The 18,157-nt window shown below is 46.4% G+C and overlaps 1 protein-coding gene across 2 annotated transcripts in view; it reads left to right on the top strand.

Moving 5' to 3' along the window:
• The window catches only part of PDXDC1 (pyridoxal dependent decarboxylase domain containing 1), a 51,394-nt gene that overhangs the window by 21,294 nt on the left and 11,943 nt on the right, over positions 1-18,157 (top strand). For both annotated transcript variants that reach the window (XM_077773150.1, XM_077773149.1), the window contains exons 7-16: positions 264-332; positions 1,174-1,252; positions 3,937-4,021; positions 4,826-4,874; positions 5,017-5,118; positions 5,908-6,033; positions 9,643-9,693; positions 14,689-14,752; positions 16,901-16,989; positions 17,894-17,999. In XM_077773150.1, coding sequence (XP_077629276.1) covers positions 264-332; positions 1,174-1,252; positions 3,937-4,021; positions 4,826-4,874; positions 5,017-5,118; positions 5,908-6,033; positions 9,643-9,693; positions 14,689-14,752; positions 16,901-16,989; positions 17,894-17,999 — 820 coding nt within the window. The remainder of the gene's footprint in view (positions 1-263; positions 333-1,173; positions 1,253-3,936; positions 4,022-4,825; positions 4,875-5,016; positions 5,119-5,907; positions 6,034-9,642; positions 9,694-14,688; positions 14,753-16,900; positions 16,990-17,893; positions 18,000-18,157) is intronic.

Genomic DNA, 18,157 nt, shown 5'->3' with positions numbered 1-18,157 from the left:
CTAGAATATAGCAAAGGCAGTTACTCATTTAGCTGAGTCAGAGAGTTTTGCATTGTATCTTCTTAAAAGAATCCCAGCTCCTAGAAATTTTAGCTTGACTTTCTAGATATACTTTAACACGAAGTTATCATATTAAGAGTTCCTAATGAGAGAGATTGTTTAAAAAGAGTCATTGTGACTTGTCTTAGAGCCACAGTCTGTAGGGGACGTACGTGAATGGTTACAGAGGTCTTGATTACAGAATCGTATGTTTCCTCCGGCAGCTCGGCTTGCCCTTCCCCTGCTTGTGTCGCGTGCCCTGTAACACCGTGTTTGGATCCCAGCATCAGATGGTGAGCTCTCCTTTCGCTTTGTAAGATGAGACAGAATTGTGTTTGGAAACTGTGTCTTCCTGGTGATTGAGGTTCAGTTTGCTGGCCTCCGGATAATTATTAGCTTACTCATTTACCGCTTATATCTCCCCATTGCTTAATACACGCTTCTGGGTTTGAATGTCCGTGAAGGTTGGCTGGCATATAGGTCAGGAGCACCTCCCTCTTCAGGAATCTTGTCATTACTGTATCCCCTGCTTTAAAGAGGAATATGGGAGTCCAGATAAGCACCAGAGATTTCTTCAAAAGCTCATCCTTTCAAAGGTTATCACTGTGGCCTGGATGTGTGAACGGGCAGATTTTGAAAATGAGGTTCTTTATTGTAGTGTGGGATTAGAATTGGATTCTGCGTATTTTTAGACTTTTCAAGTGTTAAGCCTTCTCATACTGAAGACAGAAGCAAAAAGGGTAGGTTTTAGGGTCTTGTGTTTCTTTTTCCAAGGTACCTGGTTATCTGGTTCAGATACATCAGTAATATCAGAGAGAGATTTTTGGCTATGTAGGGGGAATTGAGAGAACATTTTCTTTAAACCTAAGTGTTTAAAACTAGAGAAACATTCATCCTGTATATATGTAGTTTTTAACTTTGATCTCATTTAACTATTTTTTTGTAGTTAATCTTCAAGGGAAACTATTTGATTTTCATCTCTCTGATTAGAGAAAATAGAAAAATGGTCAAGAATAAGAATTGATGCGTGTGGTTAATTTTGAGAGTCCTTTCCTTTTGTTGAAAGTTATAATTTCTTATTGTATAGCTTTATGCTCATTGCTTCATGTTCCTGTGGTTTGCCTTTTAACCTAGGATGTTGCCTTCCTGGAGAAACTGATTAAAGATGATCTAGAACGAGGAAAATTGCCCCTGTTGCTTGTAGCGAATGCCGGTAGGTATTGTGAACAGAATCTGCCGTTTGGACGTACAAGAGAAAGAGGGGGACTTAGCCTAAAAAAAAACAAAACAACAAACAGAACACCTACGTCTTGAGAAATGTCTGCATGCCTCGTGTTTCAGGTAGTTTATGTCGGCGTTGGGGTGAAAGTTACAACACGACGTTTAGCTCCTCACATTCCCTTGAATTGTTGGTTTGTTGGGGAGTTACTCTGTTGGTGTGTATGCTTTTTCACTTAGGCTCTAAGTACCTCCCTTTCGTGTGCTTCCTTTCTAAATGGAATTTTAAAATGTCACACTTGAATGTCCACCTTGGATGCAGCAATTCATCTACCACTTTCTGCTCTGCTTCCTGTTGCCGAATTCGGCATTCTACTTGGAGTTCGAGACAGTGCATGAGGCGAGAGAAATAATTGAGTGACAACACACATTAGAAAGAATAAACTGTCTTTACTTGCAGACGGCATGATTATATAGATGGAAGGTCCTAAGGAAACTAAAGAAAAGCCTTTGGAACTAATAAGTTGATCTGGGTTGTAGGATTTCTGTATATAAGCAGTGTTCCACTGAAATTGAATTAAAAATGCCAGTCGTGATAACATCAAAAAAGGAAAAGTATATGCAAGGGGCACCTGGGTGGCTTGGTAGGTTAAGTGTCCCAATTTTGGCTCAGGTCATGATTTCATGGTTTGAGTTCAAGCCCCCCAGCTGTGCTGACAGCTCAGAGCCTGGAACCTGATTCAGATTCTGTGTCTCCCTTTCTCTCTGCCCCTCCCCTGCTTGTACTCTGTGTATGTGTGTGTCTCTCTCTCAAAAATAAATAAACATTTAAAAAATGTATATGTAAGATCTGTACATTGAAAACTACAAAATGATGCTAAGAGAAATTCAAGAAAACGTGAATAAATGGAATGATATGCCATATGCATGTGTGGGAAGACTCAGTATCATAAAGTCTAATTTCCCCAATCTATATATTCTGTAGATTAATCCCTGTCAAAATCTCAGCAGGCTACCATTTCTTATACAAGTTGATAAGCAGATTCTAAAATTTATGTGGAAATACAGAGGATATAAGAATAGGCAAAATAATTTTGAAAAAATAAAATTCAAAGACTTAGGCTCTCTGACTTTTACACTTACTATAAAGCTACAGATAATCAGGAGAGTGTGGGATTAATTGAAGAGAACAGAGTTAGAAATAGATAGACTCACATGGCCTCTGGGTGGCTCAGTCATGTGAGCATCCGACTTCAGCTCAGGTCACGATCTCATGTCATAGTTCGTGGGTTTGAGCTCCACATCAGGTTCTGTGCTGACAGCTCAGAGTCTGGAACTTACTTTAGATTCTCTGTCTCCTCTCTCTGCCCCTCCTCTGCTCGTGCTCTCTCAAAAATAAATGTGAAAGGAAGAAAGACAGAAAAGAAAGAAATACACTTACATATATATAATCACTTGGCTTTTTACAGAGATACCAAGGTATTTCAAGGGAGAAAAGGTGGGTCTTTTCCACCAATGGTCTTGGAACAAGTGGAATCCATATGGAAAAAATAAAATTGAACCTTAACCTTTACTTCACTGTCCATACAAAAATCAGTTATAAATGGTTTATAGACCTAAACCCTGCAAAAGGACCGCTTACGTTGGTTGTGTTTGTTGAGGCACTTGGTCAGGATTTGCAGTCTTACTGGGTGGGACTCTGCTAACTGGAGGTTTAGAACAGTCAGAAGAATGCACCAGTGCACATTTTACTTGTGCTGTCTGAAGAGGGACCTGCCTACCCAACCTGTAGTGTACACAAATTTAACAAGGGGATGGGCTAAAGCATTCACTATGTTTAACTTCAGGATGCATACTCTGTTTTAAAACAAAGGACCTCTCATACTGGGTTTTAAAAAAGCCCACACATTTATCTGTATGTATAATGGGCACACCTAAATTAACCCAGGGGCACCTGGGTCACTCAGTTGATTAAGCGTCGACTTACGCTCAGGTCATGATCTCATGGTTCGTAAGTTTGAGCCCCACATCAGTCTCTCTGCTGTCAGCAAGGAGGCTGCCTGGAATCCTATCTCCCTCTGTCTGCCTCTCCCCAGCTCTCTCACTTTGTCTCAAAAAAAAAAAAAAAATTTTTTTTTTAAATGGTGATCAGTTAAAAAAATAACCCAGAAAGTGACAAAAGGCAAGCATGGAAAAGGGTATCTTGGGCAAATGGTGACAGAACGAAAGTACTGTAGTGGTCTTCATGTAAGGTAGACTCCATGCTGATGAAAATCCGTGTAATCGCTAAGGCACAGTAGTTAAGAACTTAGCTTATGAACATATCTGAAATCTATAAAGGGAAGGCTGCAAGTATAAGTTGACAAACCCAGTCTTGGTGAGAGCCCTTAATATGTTTCTCCTGAAGCAACATTAAGTAGATGGAAAACAAGTATATAGAGGTTTAAGCAACAAAATTAACAAGCTTGTTTTACAGATCCAAAAAGTGGAGAATATGCATGCGTCAGACCTTGAATAATCAACTTATAAAAGTTGGTTTTAAGCCACTTCACATAGAAAATCTCAAGAAAACATATAATATTACTTCCTTCTTAGATAATGTATTTAAGAGCTTTTATCCTGCTGTAAAGACTCAAAGTATGTGTTCCTTTTCGTATCGTTCTGTGTGTTTTACCCTAGGAACGGCAGCAGTCGGGCACACAGATAAGATTGCACGTTTGAAAGAACTCTGTGAGCAGTACGGCATATGGCTACACGTGGAGGGGTGAGTGTAGAGCGAGGGTGGCCGCACGTTGGGCCTGCACGCAGTGCTCGTGGGGAGTGGATGTCCAGGCCCTTACTCTGTTGGTACGCTTATCACTGAGGGCTCTTTGGGTTGCATAGGAAACATAACAAAACAATGCAAAGTGCTGTTAGCGAGAAGAGATTTTATTGGCTCACATAACTACAAAGATGGCGCTGGACTCAGCATCTTCCCCCCTCCCCCAGTCAGTTGGCCGAATTTCCTCTGTGTTGCCTCCATCTATGGATAGACTTTCCTGTTTTGGTACAAATTAGTTGCAGTGGCTCCAGTTTGTGTTCCGAGGGTAAGAAGTCCCAACAGATGCCTCCTGCTGAGCCAGTCGTGGTGGCCAGGGAACTGTAACAGTCCTGCAGTTCGGGTCGTTGGGAGCAGCTGGTGGTGTCTCGTCCCCGAAGCTGTGATCTGATAGAGGAGACTGGTGGTTTCTCAGAGGGACTTAGGGGAGGGGACGGGGCAGCCACAGCAGTCCATTACCAGCAGGCCCTGCGAGCTAGGCTTTTGCTGAATCCCTCCGGAAAAGAACGATATTGGCAAAATAATAGCTATTAAAGATACAAAATAAGACATAAGGCACAAAGTGCATTTTCAAGGTTTTGCCGAAATTTGTACACATCCACATCCCATTTTCTATTGTTGTTATAAAATCTAATAACCAGTTGAAGGACATTAAAACGTCAGCTTGGAACAGCATCTTTTTTTTTTTTTTTTTTAAGTGTGCTTAGGGAATAAGTAGCAGTAAATAGTGTTTGTTTGTTTTTATTCCAGTGTGAATCTAGCAACTTTGGCCCTAGGTTATGTCTCCTCATCAGTGCTGGTATGTTATGATTTATTGTCTTTTTAAGAAGGAATTATAATCACCTAATCCCTGATGGCTTCTCACAGTTGTTATGAAGGGAGGAGGGTGCTGGGCTTGGTGTACTGTGATAGTGTCTAACAAACCTTGTCTTCTTTGGTAGGCTGCAACCAAGTGTGACAGCATGACGTTGACTCCGGGCCCGTGGCTGGGTTTGCCGGCCGTCCCTGCAGTCACCCTCTATAAACATGACGATCCTGCCTTGGTACGCTCACTGTCCCCGGGAGGGAGTGGGGAGAGGCTAATAATCACCATGGAGCCTGGGAGCAAAATATGGACAAAGTAAACATTTCCTTCATGCTACTTCTGTGACCTTTTTATAAAAAAAAAAAAAATCATGTTTTTAACATAAGTGGAACTCTACTGAATGTATTTTTTCTTTTCTCCCCATAGGCCTCATGTGTACAAAGAACTTTTTATGACCTTTTATGACTGTATGATATTCTGTCCCTTAAATACTGCAGTTTAATCTTCCTTCATTTCCAAACTTTGTTGTTAACACAGGGAGCATCATTCTGTATTTCAAGTTACTTCCTTACTTTAGGTTCCCCTGAAGTGCCATCACTATTGAGAGTAGTTAAAGCCTTTGAATTGTCTAGGTTTTAATATTTTTTAAGTGCTTTTTGATAGTGGATCAGTTTAGTGAGTTAATGTCTTGCTCAGTTGACAATGGCCAGGTGTCTGAGGACACTCAGACACAGGTGTGGAAGGGGCTACCTCTTGGGTGCCTGAGAGCTCTGGCCCGTCTGGATTCTCCTCCTGGCTTGACCACACCTTAGTCATGAACCTTGAAAGCCAGGTCTCTGTGCTAGGCTGCCCAGAACACTCCCCCCCACCCCCACCCCGGGGCTGTTAGATGAGCAGATGCATGGTGCAAGCCAAGCGCCCGGCATCGCATCGGACGCATACAACGTGCACGGGAATATGCTGACCAGTTCACTCTGCTGTGTGACTTCATTGGCTTTGATTAATAAACCCACGTTGGCTTTTTTAGACTTTAGTTGCCGGTCTTACATCAAACAAGCCAGCAGACAAGCTCCGTGCCCTGCCGCTGTGGTTGTCTCTGCAGTACCTGGGGCTTGATGGGATTGTGGAGAGGATTAAGCATGCCTGCCAACTGGTGAGTAGAAACCCACAGTTGAAATGAGTCACAAACGCTCCATGGCGAAGGCAGTGACAGAAAACTGCCTCGTTGCCTTATCCATCATATAATGCCATGTTGTTTGGATTTCGCATCTCCTAAGCAAGCAGACCTGAAGTGCACATTCCTGGTTGGAAGTTCTGGGGGGGAACTGCTGGGCTGTCCCATCGTTTGTGGCCGGATGAAATAAGATTAGATGAATGCTCGTGTCGGTGCAGGATGAGGAAAGAAGTCACAGGTTGAGAGCCAAGTAGCGGAGACGGAGCAAAAGCGGGGTGGGGGAGGTGGCGCCCGGCTGGCTCTCTCTTGAGGGGCAAGGAAATGTGGCGGCCTTAGGGGTGATGATGGATTGCCTGCATATTCTTAATACCAGGTGGTTTGGGCTCCCAAATGGCAAGGCTCTAGGGACGGTTCTAACTCTCCTGCATGACGTGTTCTAATTGTGAAAGTGTATAATTACGCTAGACTTTAGGAAGCAAAAAAAAGTCCTGTTTATGCAGTTTGCGAGCTGAGTCCTCCCTGAGTCTGAAAGCATGGCGTCCCCTCTCTATAAGTCTGTTTGCTTACCTGTGAGACAGAGAGATGTGAGAGGATGGTCAGGAGGCCTTCAGAGCTCGTACATGCCATGCTCTTACAGTGGTGCCTAGTCACAGGCAGTTGGATTTAAGAATAAACCTTGGTCTGAAATGTGTTCTGTGGAATCTGTACTTCCTCACACGTCATTTTTATAGTGAGGGAAAGTTCGTGGTGGCAGCTGTCTTTGGTTCATAATGTCAGGATAGTTCATCCCAACGCGAGTTTCTGATGCAATACATTCTGAAGGAAGTAGTTTCATTTTTACATGAGGTGATGTTGAGGTCTGGGTCATTATGTTTACAAAAGCACATATTTGAAGTCTCCTCACTGGGCCGCCAGCTCCCCTGCTGAGGTAGGTTTAGTTCTTGGGAAGGAGAGGCCTCTATTGCCCTGGTAACCGAGGCAGTTTGGGGAAGGTTTGGGCGCTCAGGGGAGAGCCCTTCAATTCCCCTTGGCCTATGGCAGACAGGGAAATAATGAGACGTTCACTGGTGAACCCTTGAGGCCACCACAGCTCTGCCTGCCTGCAGGCACACGGGGACCGATCGCGCCCCTGCCGACGACTTCAGTGACACCCTGTCGCTGACCCTCCAGTGCTATGAGCGCGGGAAACTGCTCGTCTGTCACCAGGAGCTGGGCTTCCTGGGGACAGAAATCAGGGGCCTCCTTCCTCCTCTGCTTCCTCCCTTCATCAGCATCCTCTTCACCCTCCCGGGTGGCGGTCAGGACGTGTTTTCTCTGTGCGGGCACCGCAGTGCCCGCGCATGCGCTGTCTCGTCTGAACTTGGCCAGGGTGGAATGTCTGCTGATAACACAGCGACAGGTAGTTTTCATGAGGGCTCTTCTAGCATCCCACACTCAGTGAATGTTGGAGGGATGAGCCCCGACCCCCTGAGGCACATGCTTTTTTATCCCCACAGCAGTGATGAGAGGTCTGGGACTGGGACACTTCTAGAACAATGAGGACGGAAGTCCTCATGCGCATGCTGCACTCCAGAAACTGCTCCCGGGCACTTGACATAACCACCCTGTCAGATTGCTGCTGCCCTCCTGTTTTTAACTGAGGGACTTGAAGCCCAGAAGCCCAGAGAGGCTAAATAACTTGTCCAGGGTCACAGCTAGTAAGTGGCAAATGAACTTATTCATTGTCCTACATGTGGGATATTGAACTCTGGTTTGGTTATTCCAGACTCGTGCTCATCATAACAATGCTGTGCTCTCTCACTTACCTTTTCTTTTCCTTCTCCAGAATCAGGTACTATGCCTTGTACACATGTGCGCTCAGTAGTTTCGGTGGGGGTTTTTTTGAGCTATAATTAATGTTAGTTTCAGGTGTATAGCATAATGATTAAGTATTTGTGTATACTGTAAAATGATCACAATTCCAAGTCCAGTTAATACACATCACCATACATCGTTACAGATTTTTTTTTTTGTTTTAAGTAGGCTCTACACCCAGTGTGGGGCTTGAACTCACAACCCTGAGATTGAGTTGCATGCTTTACCAACTGAGGCAGCCAGGTGCCCCCTAGAAATTTGTATCTTTAAACCACCTTGGGGCACCTAGGTGACTCAGTTGGTTGAGCATCCGACTTTGGCTCAGGTCATGATCTCACAGTTCATGGGTTTGAGCCCTGCATTGGGCTCTGTGCTGACAGCTCAGAGCCTGCAGCCTGCTTTGAATTCTGTGTGTCTCTCTCTCTGCCCCTCCCTCACTTGCACTCTATCTCTGTCTCTCTCTCTTCTGTCTCTCTCAGAAAAAAAATTTTTTTTAAACCACCTTTACCCATTTCTCCTGCCTCCCAGCCCCTGCCTCTGGCAGCCACCAATCTGTTCTCTGTATTTGTGAGCTTGCGGTTTGGTTTGGTTTGGTTTGGTTTAGATCCCACACGTAAGTGAAATCACACCATTGTCACAGATGGCAAGATTTTATTCCTTTTTTACGGTGAATAATATTTCATTGTGTATGTATATTATATATCGTATATTTTCTTTTATTCATTCATCCATTGATGGACACTCAAGTTGTTTCTGTATCTTGGCACTTATAAAAAATGCGATGGTCATGAGGGTACAGATACCTTTTCACATTGGTGTTTTTGCTTTCTTTGGATAAATACCCAGAAGTAGAGTTGCTGAATCATAGGGTAGTTCTATTTTTAATTTTTGGGGTAGCCTCCATACTGGTTTTCCATAGTGGCTGCACCAGTTTACATTCCCACCAACAGTGTACAAGGGTTCCCTTTTCTCCACATCCTCACGAACATTTGTTACTTCTCTTCAGCCATTCTCACAGGTGTGAGGTGCTATCTCATTGTGGGTGTGATTTGCGTTTCCCTGATGATGAGTGACGTTGAGCATCTTTTCATGTACCTGTTGGCCATCTGGACGTCTTCTTTGGAGAAATGTCTATTCATATCTTCTGCCCATTTTAAAAATCGGATTTGGGGTTTTTTTTTTTTTTGCTTGAGTTGTATATATTTTGGGTATTAATCCCCTTATCAGATAAATTGTCTGCAATTATGTTCTCCCATTTAGTAGGCTGCCTTTTCATTTTGTTGATGGTTTCCTTCACTGTGCAGAACCTTTTCAAAAAGTTTGATGGGGTGCCACTGACTTCTTTTTTTTGCTTTTGTTCCCACTCAGTAGTTGTTGAATGAGTGAATGACTTATGTTGCTAATATGACAAGTTCACATGGGTCTCATTTAGTGCTTTTTTGGAGCACTAAATGTAACTTTCAGCTGCAAGATAGGGAGTATTTGCAGTTCTTGAAAAGCAAGAATTGGCACCCTACCTCGGGAGCCATCAGGTGCCCGACGGCTTCATCTGCTTGGGATCTTTGTCTGCAGGCTGGTGAGGACCCTCATGAACTGTGAGGGTTTGTTTCAATATGTTGTGTCAGTCTAATGGATATCATTAATCTCATTAAAATATAAGTAATTTTTAAATAAGCACACATATAATCTAATAAATTTATAAAAACTAGAAGCTATTTTTTTGTCTTTTTGCAGAGTCAACGATTACAAGAAAGTTTGAAGAAAGTGAACCACATCAAAATCCTGGTACAGTATATAATTGGATCTGTTTTTGAAGTTAATAACTTAACGTCAGTAACTTGGAATGATCTTCTCCAGATTTGATGCATTTCGGGGGAATTGTGGCAGCTCCAGTGAGGCCACATTCTGTGGAAGAGATTCATGCGCTGGTGACCTAACTCTGCAGAAAGCACAAGGCCTAGAGATTGGTTCCATACGCCGAACCCCTGGGGTGCTTTTCATATCATCATCTGAAGTTTTATTCTATTAAAATTTAGAATTGCACGAAGATCTAATGAACACTGTTGATTTCCCCTGCCCGACAATTTTGGAACACTTGTGTTCCTGAAATGAAAAGGTATTTGGTCTCTCACAGTGTTTAGGGCAGCTAAGGGTTTTCTGAAACCCTCTGACACCAGAGTTTTCATTTGCACAGATTGGGGAATAAGGAAGAGATGGGCATAGGGCCTTGTTCTTGTCTTCCCCCCGTATCCTCCTCAACGATGGCAGAATCTGTCAGAGACTGCTGCCTAAGGGTAGTTAGTAGACAGGGCCTGAGGACGTAGCAGGGCTAATAACCAAGCGTCAGTTCAACTTTGAATGTTTTCATGTATTGCTTTATTATATTTTAGAATTTCAGAAAGTATAGGTCAGGTTCTAATTTAAATAGGGCCGCTGGGTGTGTCTTTGACAATTCTGCAGGATGCAGTTACGTTTAAAATAATACTGAAGTTCATCTGGGGTTCAAGTTAATACAGTTGATTTCCATTTTCGTGCATGGTTTGCTTCAAGTGCCTGAGGGGGGCACTGCTTTGTGTTGCCTTCTGAGTAGGAGCTTAGAGCCTTTTCAGTTGACCTGAGATGACCCAAGCCCTAGCTTAGAAGAGGAGAGTGGTCCATTGGAGAAGCAGAGGGACGAATGTAAGTCAGGAGACTTGGGTTCTCATTTCAGCTGTACCACTGACGCCCTGTGACACTGAGTCATTCTCTTTGCTGCCTCAGCCTGTGAGCTCAGTTGTCAGTGAAGCCGTGTTGGTTGGACTCCTTTGATTTAAACAGAGAAGCCCGAACTATGGACTAGCACGAGCAAGATGGCTGGAATCCAGGCGGTGCTGGGCCTGTGACTTTCTGTCCCTCCCTCACTGAGCCCACTCAGGCTCCTCCTCATGTCGCCTCTGCCCCTCCGTCCTTCTCCAGGCAGGGAGGTTCGGCTGGGGCTCGTTCATCACCCGTGGGTTTGGAGCATCTGTGTAAGGCCGCGTGTGGTCCCGGCCTGAGCCCTGCTGCACCCCTCCCTGCGGTGCATGCTTTTCTCCGTAGATGCACAGCAGTCGGCAAACACCATGAGGCACTGTGGCCTCAGTAATAACTGTCATCGCCGCAGCTCTTAGTGAAGTGTGCACTGTGTACCATGCGTGGTGCGGAGCGCACACATTCCTTCATTTAGCCCTCAACAGCGTTTGCCTTCGTATTTGCTCTTCCTTCTACCTGGAAACACTGTTCCCTTTGATTCTTTCCTGACTGCTTTCTTACCCTTCAGAGCTTTGTTCAAGTACCCCCTCTTCAGAGAGACTTTCCCTGGCTATCCCACCTAAAGCAGCCCTCACCATCGTCTGTCACTGTGTCCCCTGGGTTTTGGTGTTTGTGGCAGTTACTCCTACTTGAAGTCATATATTTGTTCATTGTCTGTTTTTCTTTGTAGAAGCTTTGGGAAGGCAAGGACTTGTGTCTTATTTGGTTGGTGGTTTTTGTTTCATGGTGTTTTGTACTGTGCCGAGTATTTGGCACAGGTACTGAGGCGTGAGTCAGTCTCATCTGGGAGTTGGTTGCAGCGGCTGCCCCATCTTTACTGGGCACAGAGAAACCGGCACAGAGAAGTTAAGCAACTTGCTCATGCCACACAGCTAGGCTGCAGTGAAGCTGGGATTGACACTCCAATATTGTGCTCCTAACCAGCGGACCATTCCGTCTCTGGTCAATTTGCAGGAGAAGGTAGTACTTGTCCTGCTGCAGTGGCTTGTTTAAAGGGCCTGTCAGATAATGATGAGAAAGCAAAGTGAAGACTGTAAGGCCCTGTAAAATATAGGTCAGTAGTAAATGCCCTTTTGCTCTCGCCACAGTATTTGTGTAGCACTTAGAGAGATACCGGGTCCTTGCGTGCTCACGAGGCGTCACTGTAGTAGAGCGGTGTCATTTGCATCTGTTGTGCCGTGTGGTTGTGCGTCCTCAGCCTGTGATGGTACGTGGCAGAGCCAGGACCTGAACCCAGGGTGTCTAAGATGAGCCACGTCCGTGCCCAGCGGCTCCTTCTGCAAGTGCCCCCCGCGGCACCTGCTCGCCTACGTAGGTGGCCCGCCCCTGCAGAGCTCCTCAGGCCCGAGGCGCGGACCGCCTCCCCAGCTCCCCAGCCCCCGGGGCCGCCACCAGGGCGCAGGGGGGCCGTGGGAGTCGCTGCATCCATTAGTCGTGCAGGTCTTCTCTGCTGTCAGGCTGGCTCAGCCGCACGTGGGCCGCGTCCCACGCTCTGCAGTGAAGGGGCAGATCTAGTCTTTCACCGTCACACCTGCACCTCTCCAGTGCCCCCGTGTGACAGGTACCTCACATCTCCGCTGGCCTTTAGGCTGTCCGGCTTGGACACCTTTGACCGTGGCCGTGGTATGTCCGAGTGAGGACTGTACAGATCCTGCTTGGGACTTGTGCTCGTTTAACCTGAGGAGTCTTTTTTTTTTTTTTTTTTTAATCAATTCTGTACAGTTTGCGTTTTCAACCACGACCTCTCCTTCTCCGGTCTCCCTGCCCAGTTGTCGCGGGTCCATCTCCCATCAGCCCCTCTCGTCCTTCCTGCCTCTGCCTCCTGTCCCTGCACCTGAGCTGCCTCTACTCTGCAGCGACTGTGTTTTTACTTTCAGTGACACCTGCCCCCAGAACTTCCAGCATGTTCTCTTGAGCTCTGTTCAAATCCTCCCCTTTTGGTCATCCTTTTTTCTTTTTCTTTTATCTTTTTTTTTATGCTTCCTGGTCTTCATTTCTCTCTTCAGGCCTGGTTTTAGAGTATGTTTCCCACTGTTGCTCTAGAGATTCTGTTCTGGGAGCAGAGGTCATCCCCTGGATTGTGTCTGCTGCTGTGTGTGGGGTTCACTTTTCCATTGTGAGCTACCTGTGTGGCGGGCTGAGGTCCGTCCGTCTGTCAGCTCCACAGCTTCGGGACTCCCGCACCGCATGGGACGGACAGCCCAGTGCGGTGCACACCTGATGTTTTGCCTTCGTGACTTTTCCTCCTCGTGTAGACAGAGCCTCAGGCAGCAGGAAGCCCTCTCGCTGGTCAGCGGGTGGGTTTTTTCTCGCCCTCTTCTCATAAGGAGGATGCTTTAGGGGTCCTGGCGTTACGTGCGCTTACCACTCTGCACGCATGGGCCTGAAGAGCCGTGTCTTCACCGTTTTTGTAAGCCTGTCAGTGGTTAAGTTGGGTTTTTTTGTTCTTTGTTTTGTTTTTTTGGTTATTGGTATATTTAATCCAGCATTTCACTCTGCCATGTTGCTAGAACCAGAATTCTACACCTACAACCCTGCACAGTATTTCTCAGGCACTGACATTTGAGACCACCGAGCTCAAAGAAATAAGAAACCAAAGACTGTATTAGACTATATAGAAATCTGGTTACTCAAATCATCCTGCCTCATCCTGACTGAGGTTAGGGGAATGGGTATGGAATTTTGTTGCTTTTGTTTCTATTTCCTTCTTGAGTTTACTCCATTCTATTTAGATATTAAGCCCTTCTGTGCTAAAAGTACTAATAGAAAGAAAGTATTATTAGACTTATGTTTATGTGAAAGTTAAAGGAGATGATAGGTAACACAGCAATCAGCCTAATAAGTTGGCAAATTTGATACACATCTTGTTTGCTGTAAATCACACCTCTGTGTTCCATTGAGTGTTTAGTAGAGAAGACCTTGGGCCAGCTACTTACTGGCTTTGCAAGTTAGCCTTCCCGCCCTGGAGACATCACACGCAGGGCCTTGGAAATTGGTCTCATACCTAGAATTGTTGCACACATAGACATCTGTCCCTGTGTGCCAAATTCTGTCAGGAGCATTGCTGTTCCCTTTGTATCCTGACCCCGTGGTGGAGCTGATGGCCAGCTCTACTTTTGTTCAATGGCGAACATGAGCTTGGTGCTGCCTTATCTTAAGGGGCAGTGAACATCTTGTCTGTAATGAAATCTGATGAAGTTAGTCATTAACGAAGTTACTGTTATTGAAGGACGCCTGTCCTGAATAGAAGTACCACTTTAGTGAATTCGGAAGTACGTAGACACAGCTCTAGACTGCTTATCTTCATTACCAGTAGGACTTAAATCCTGTTCTCAGAGTTTTGCAAGGTGAGAAGAAAGTAGTTTTCCTCTTTTTGTTTGTGACTATATAAAAAGTTTCAGGGGTGCCTCGGTGGCTCAGTCAGTTAAGTGTCCGCCTTTGGCTCAGGTCATGATCTCATGGTTTGTGAGTTTGAGCCCCGCATCGAGCTCTGTGCTCACAGCTCAGAGGCTGGAGTCTGATTTGGAGTCTCTGTTTCCCTCTCTCTCCGCCCCTGCCCTGCTCACACTCTGTCTCTCTCTGTCTGAAAAATAAATAAGCATTAAAAAAAAATTTTTTTAAGTCTCCGTCCTGCTTGAGTTAACATAATTTCTAGATTCTTGAAGCCTTCAGCTCTCCCAACACTGATTCTGGTTCTACTTTTTCCTTTTCTTAGCACTTTCATGACAGGCCTGTGTTTATTATTATTATTACAGTTTTCTCCTGCTTTAATTTCAGTATACCCTTGTTACATGTCGTAATGCAGCAGTGTGTTCTCAGAACCGGCATATAATTATTTCTAGGAATTTTTCTAAACCCTTGATTTTTGTGTCTCTAGTAACTGAAATTAACCTTTGAATTTCATGTGTTTATTGATATGTTATCTGTAGTCTTTTATTTTGCAGGTGTTGGATTTCATGTTACTTGGTAATATGAGATTGTGTTTTTCAGGTGGAAGATGAGCTCAGTTCTCCAGTAGTGGTGTTCAGATTTTTCCAGGAATTACCAGGCTCGGGTAGGTGATTTTAAAAAGCCTAATTTTCATATTTGTGTTTCAGGGCTTTTAATTTTAAACCATTTCAAGTTACATTGATAGTCCAAAATATTTTGACTGCTTAAATCTGCAGTCATCATTTTTTCAGAAAATGTTAATCATTTTCACAAGAATTCCAGTCCTAAGTGCCTTATTAGCATTTTAGTGATAGTTTCCTGTGATCACACCAGTGGTTTCCAAGTGCCAGTCCCTGGACCCAGTGCTAGAACGAGCGAATAAAGATCAGAATGCATGCGTGCATGCGCATGTAAATAACCGCATGTTCTTTCCAGGTTCACTTGCCCCACAGTGTCTTTAATGTAAGTTTACACTCTATTTTCAGTTATTTAAAATGTAAACTATGTTAAGCATAAAAAAGAAAGAAAAGAAAATAGAGATTTGGGCGCCCTACTTCCTAGATACTTTGATTCATGAGGTTGGATCCAGGAATCTATACCTGATGCCACCAGCCTAGGCCAGGGCGCCACTGCTGCTCACTTGGACAGCCACAGTCCCTGCTGAACTGCTCTCTCACTTCCATGTCCTGTCCACACCCTATTCCAGACCATTCTCTGCATGCGGTCAGACTGGGCGGTACATGTGGGAGTTCAGTCGCACCCCTTCACTGCCCAGACCCTCAGTTTCTTCCTGTTTCTGGTGAATAAGGTCCAGGGTGTGCAGCAGGCCTTGGGAGGCCTCTGGCCTCCAGCCCTGGCCGTCTTCTCTGACTTCCTTTGAGGCCACCTCTCCTCTTGATCATTGCGCCTTAAACTGGTCTTCTCTGAGTTTGTATGAACATTCTGCTCGTTCTTAGAGCAAGATCTTTGCACTTGATGTTCCCTTTACCTTGAGCACACTTCCCTTCACTCTTCTGGCTGGCTCCCTGTCATCTTTCTAGTCTCCCTAAGGTGCACCTCCTTAGGCCTTCCCTGTCCATGCTGAGGCGAATCTGTCGTATTATATCGGGGTTCCCCCCCTTCTTTCATGGCACCGATAACGCTATATGGTGATTTCAATTCTTTCTTTATGGTGTTTCTTCTGTAGAACATATACAGCAAGATGACAGAACCCATTCCTTCTTTATATCCTGCGTGCCCAGCACAGCACATGGCAGAGCTGGTGCCCTGGCCATTTGGAAGGAGGAAAAGTTTGGTGTGAGGACCGCTTGGGGTGCTCTGACTTCCCTCACACAGGGGTTGATAGACTAGCTGGTAACTTACAGTGTTACATCTTGATTTCCTCTCAAAGTTCCTTGAAAGAAAAACTTTTGAAATGAGATTAAGATTTCTATTTGTGAGACAATTTTCATTTGTTACATTTTCATGAGAAGAATAATGTGGAAACTTAAAACGCCTTCTGTGGGGGCGCCTGGGTGGCTCAGTCGGTTAAGTGTCCAACTTCAGCTCAGGTCATGATCTCGTGGCTCATGAGTTCTAGGCCGATGTCGGGCTCTGTGCTGATGGCTCAGAACCTCGGGCCTGCTTCAGATTCTGTGTCTCCCTCTCTTTCTGCCCCTCTCCCGCTCATGCTCACGCTCACACACGCTCTCTCTCTCTCTCTCTCTCTCTCAAAACTAATTTTTTAAAAACCTTCTGTAAGATAAACGTATGCACAAATGTTTACTTGAGGTGAAAAAGTAAGGTGTAGCATGTAATGCGTACAGTTAGGTAGCACTGCACGGATTCGCACCCTCCAGAACTTGTACTGCTTGCAAACCTCAAACTCCACGTTCCTTAAACATGAACTCGCCGTTTCCCTCCCTCCCTTCCAGCCCCCAGTAGCCCCATCCACTCTGTGTCTCTGAGTTTGACCACTTTAGGTTCCCCAGAGAAGTGGAATCCCACACTCTGAGTGTTTGTGTCGCTGGCTTCTTTCACATAGTGTAACATCCTCAGGTTTCATCCGTGCGGAGCGCGGGACAGTTTCCTCCCTTGCTACGGCTGGACAGCGCTGCCCGTGGTGTGCACGTGCCACATTTCTTCTCTCCGTTCGTGTGACGTCGCCACTTCCTGTGGTGCTGGAGGCTGTTCTCTCTGGGTAGCGCTGGGAGCTGTGTGAAATGGGCTTTGAGGAGTGTTTGTGGGGCTGCGCTTCTGGGAGCTGAACCCCCTTTCTGTGTTTCGGTGTCAGATCCAGTGCCCACAGCTGTCCCAGTGCCCAACTCGGCCCCTTCAGCGCTCGGCCGGGAGAGACACTCCTGTGACGCCCTGAACCGCTGGGTAAGAACGCGGCCGCGTGCTCTCTCTCCTGCTTCCCACGTGAATGGCGCGGAGGCCTCTGGAAAGTCCGGCCTGTAGGAAGGAGGCTCTGCGCGGGCGCTGGGCTCCTGCCAGGGCTCCTGGTCACCTCGCTGCCCAGCCTGCCGCATGACCTCCGGCAGGGCCTTCCGGAGTCATTCCCTCAGTGGCCATTTCCTTTCTGCTGCGCGAGGCCACGAAACTACCCGCACGTCGGGGACGGCGGCCGTGGTGGGCATCCGGAGCGACAGCAGGAGGTGCGGAGGCCGGAGCCCCCTGAGGCTGGGCGCCTGACAGCGTGGACCGCAGGCGGCGGCCTCGGGACACCGCGTGTGTGCCTCTGGGGCCTCGCGTCAGGGCGTCCGCCACAGCCGTGTCAGTCCCAGCGCGATGGGGCTCCTGCCCGCCTCGGGCTTCCGGGGGGAAGTCAGGACACATCCGTGTAGTGCTCTCAGAACAGCCGGAATAACCCACGCAGCTGGATGTTTAGGGCAGAAGGGAAACGGTCATCACAAAGGACGGAGACAGTGCAGGTTACCACCCGGCATGTCGAGCAGCATGTTGGTGGCGATGGGGAGTAGAGACAGACCGCGTGGGTCGATCACGTGTTCACAGCGGGGATTTCTGCCTGGCGTGTTGTGGGTCATTTGTATTTGTTCTTTGGGTTTATCTGTATCTCCTAGATTTTCCGATGATGAACTTGGATTTTTTAGTAATAAAAAGCATAAAACTTAGTCTATTCAAAAAAGAAGTTGCCCTGAGTAAGACAATGAGAACATTCAGGGAACCTCGCCCCCGGGAGTCTCTCGGGTCCGGGGCTGAGGGCAGGTGGGGGGAGCCGGGCCCCTTGGCGCGGGCCCCCTTCACCCTGCCCGTGTCCCCACAGCTGGGAGAGCAGCTGAAGCAGCTGGTGCCTGCGGGCGGCCTCACCGTCATGGACCTGGAAGTGGAGGGCGTGTGCATTCGCTTCAGCCCCCTGATGACGGCGGCAGGTAAGCAGCCACTCTCCGCGGGCTGTCCTCGCTTGTTCTGGGAGCAACGGTGGCATGTCCATTAGGGTCCGCGCTGTGGCCTGGTTTCCTTTCCCTTGGGTCCTCTTTTCTCTTTTTTTTTTTTTAATGTTTTTTAATTTATTTCTGGGGCGGGGGGG

Source organism: Crocuta crocuta, unplaced genomic scaffold (genome assembly GCF_008692635.1).
Source record: "Crocuta crocuta isolate KB4526 unplaced genomic scaffold, BGI_CrCroc_1.0 scaffold16, whole genome shotgun sequence".
NCBI lineage: Eukaryota > Metazoa > Chordata > Mammalia > Carnivora > Hyaenidae > Crocuta > Crocuta crocuta.
Note: the sequence above shows the minus strand (reverse complement) of the source record. Positions and strands in the feature narration are given on the sequence as shown.